General features: G+C 40.6%; 1 protein-coding gene across 1 annotated transcript; it reads right to left on the reverse strand.

The window, feature by feature from the left end:
• Positions 1-436: 436 nt before the first annotated feature.
• On the reverse strand, positions 437-1,282 carry LOC109863207 (uncharacterized protein PF11_0207-like). Its single transcript, XM_020443428.1, has one exon. The coding sequence runs from the start codon at positions 1,280-1,282 to the stop codon at positions 437-439; it is 846 nt and encodes a 281-aa protein (XP_020299017.1).
• Positions 1,283-3,090: the final 1,808 nt, after the last annotated feature.

The raw sequence follows: 3,090 nt of genomic DNA on the forward strand, positions 1-3,090 counted from the left end.
CTATAATTTTCCATCTCTCTTTCCCCACTCTCATCTCACTCATCATTGCTCCTTCCGTGCCCACCTCAAACTTTATCTCTCCCTCCACCATATTTTCTCTTATTCCCATGAGCATTCCTCCTTTAGCTCTCCCTCTTTTTTCCCTTCCTTTGTGGCCCATTGTATCCCCCATCTGAAGCCCTTCGGTAACCTATTCTTTACTCTTTCCCATTCTTTCTTTTCTACCCATGTTTCTGTTAACACCAACACCTTCCATTTCCTCAAGCTTTCCCAGAACTCCTTATCTTTATTCCTCATTCCCGCAACATTCCAAAACATCATCTTCCAACTATCCACTCTTTTTTCCCTCCTTTTACCTGCCTCCACGCTCCTTCCCTTCCCCAACCCTATTTGATCCTCCCCTTTCCCCCCTTCTCCCTCCTCCGTTTTCTCCTCTCTACACTTCCTTGTCTTCTCCCTCACTCTCCTCTTTTATCATTCCCTTTCCGTCTCTCAGCACCTCCTCCTCTTTATCCCATATCCACCATTTCTCCTCTATCTTTAACTTTCCATATCCTATCCTTACTCTCCTTCCTTTCCTCATCTTCCTTCTTGCGATTTCCTCTAATTTCCATCTCATCCTCCTTTCTTTCCACGTCCAATCTTCTACAATCTTTTCCCTCTTCCCTTTTAACTTACTTTTCTTCCTCATCACTTCATTTCTTTGCTCCTCATTCCTTACTCTTATCCATACCATTTCCCTATCTCCCTCATCCTCCCTTAACTTTCTAATTTCTTCTACCTCCACCTTCACCCCTATAACCTCCAAAATTCCTTCTACCGCTTTCTTCCTTTCTCCCCCTCTCACTTCTAACTCCTTTATTATTATATTCTTTCTCCTATCCTTTCTTTCTTTTCTCTCCATCCTTCCCTCAATCTCCTTCATTCTTTCTATCACTCTTTCCCCCTCCCTCTCTCCTACCCCCTCTTCCCCTCTCCTCTTTCTATCCCTTCTCACCTCCATCTCCTCCACTCTCCTCTTCAGCTCTTTGATCTCCTCCTTTAAGCTTTTCCTTTCCTCCTCCCATCTTTTTTTGTTCTCTCTCATGTCCCTTCTAAGCCCCTCCATCTCCTCCTTCATACTTCTTTCATGCTCTCTTATCTCCTTTTTTATTCCCTTCAAATCCCTCATTCTCTCCATCATATCCTTCATCATCTCTTTCATCTCTTTCATCTCCTCTTTCCAATCTCTCACCTCCTTCTCCACCTCTACTCCCTTTCTTCCACCTCCTATATCCTCCATATTCGTTTTTCCTATCTCCTCCTTCTCTGTCTCCTTCTGTCCTATCGGCGACCTCTGCGTCTTTCTGCTTTTGTTGAACGCTTCCTCCTCTTCTTTTCCCTCCTCCTCTCCCTTCCTCTCTCTTTTTCTCTTTCTCAAAAAATCTTCAATGCTCCCTGTGCTTGCGCTTCTGTTTCTTTCCTTCGCTTCTCCCTCTTTCACTCTTCTGTTCATCCTTTCTACCCTGTTTTCCACCCTAGCGGCTTAAGGCCCCCTGCACCAATCACTCTTCTCTCCTCCTGTTCGTACCGCTATCCCACTTCCCTAGCCTCTTATCTCTAGTGACTTTTCTCCCGTCCTACTTATCACTCTATATCCTCTCTACTCTATGCCTAACCTTAAACTCTCGTTTCACAAAACCGGCCTCCACCCTTCACACTCTTATACTGCCCTCTCCCCCCTCACTCACCCTCGCTCCCGGCACCCTTCCAACCACCCGCCACTCCACTTTTTTCTCTCTCCACTCCACTTACTCTCTCTACTCTAGCTCTTTCACACTCTCGAACCAACACCACGTCTATACTCTATTGCGCCGGAAGCGGAAGTCCTTATTAGTTAAACTAATAAATATATATTCGGTCATGAGAGCCGTTCGCTAGGTGTTGTGCGGAAATTATACGTGTATATATATACACATATATACGTGTTCACATGTAAATTTTTACACGTGAAATTCGAATTGAAATAACAATTCTAAAATTCATATTGGATGCTATACTTGCATCTCGTATATGAGAAATCCCAAATACCCTCCTAATTGAAATTAAATTTATATTGCGAAAAAAACTCCTCGGCCAGGAGTCGAACCTGGAATCTCCGGCTTTCCGTGCCGTCGCCTTTCCTATTTGGCCACCGAGGCACTTGGAGTTCTTCTTGCAATATTTATATATATATATATTCGAACAACACCATCTTCCTCCAGCGTAAATGAAACAAATGTTGTTCTATTAGTGAATAAAAATGATGTTTTATTAGTGAATAATACATGTTTGTTTTATTAGTTAAATTATATTACATATATACACTTTTATTATTCTTTAGTAATTTATTGAATATATTGTACTCTTATTGAGTAACTTATTGTACTTTCTTGTTTTTATTATATAATAAAATGTTTGGAAACAAAGAAATCAATTTATTTATACCAAAACACGACAAAAATATACTTATTCAAGGTGAACGGTTGACTAACATTCATATGGATCAAATAGGCCGTTTGATACAAAGCTGTTCAAATTACAAGCTCGTAGAAATTTTTTGATTGTACGATCTTGATACGATAAAAAGTGTGCCAATAGACACAAAACATATACAAAAATATTGTATGGTGATTTGCATTGGGTATGTAGCTACTACAATACAAAAACCATATTTATCTACGATTCACTAAATAAAAAAAATTGCATGAGCAGCATAAAAGTTTTAGAAAAATTATTCCCAACTTATTTTGAAAATAATCTTCCTATTTCATTTCCCACAATGCAACAACAACCAAATGGAAATGATTGCGGCGTATTTGCAATAGCTTTTGCAATATCTTGGTTCTTTAATGTCAAACCTGAAAAAGTTACATATGATCACAGTTTTTGCATTTGCTAAAAATTTTTGAAACAAACGTAAGTGAACATTGTCACCGTCGGCCGCGGAGGCCCCCTTTACGTCAAACAGGTGGAAAAGACGAACAAACCGAGTGACGATGGTAGCGGTCTCCGTAACGCCCAATCACCAGTCGGTATGCGTCACGAAAATTCCGACACCTGNGGAGTTGT

This window comes from Pseudomyrmex gracilis, unplaced genomic scaffold, assembly GCF_002006095.1.
Source record: "Pseudomyrmex gracilis isolate BER0280 unplaced genomic scaffold, ASM200609v1 scaffold_3584, whole genome shotgun sequence".
NCBI lineage: Eukaryota > Metazoa > Arthropoda > Insecta > Hymenoptera > Formicidae > Pseudomyrmex > Pseudomyrmex gracilis.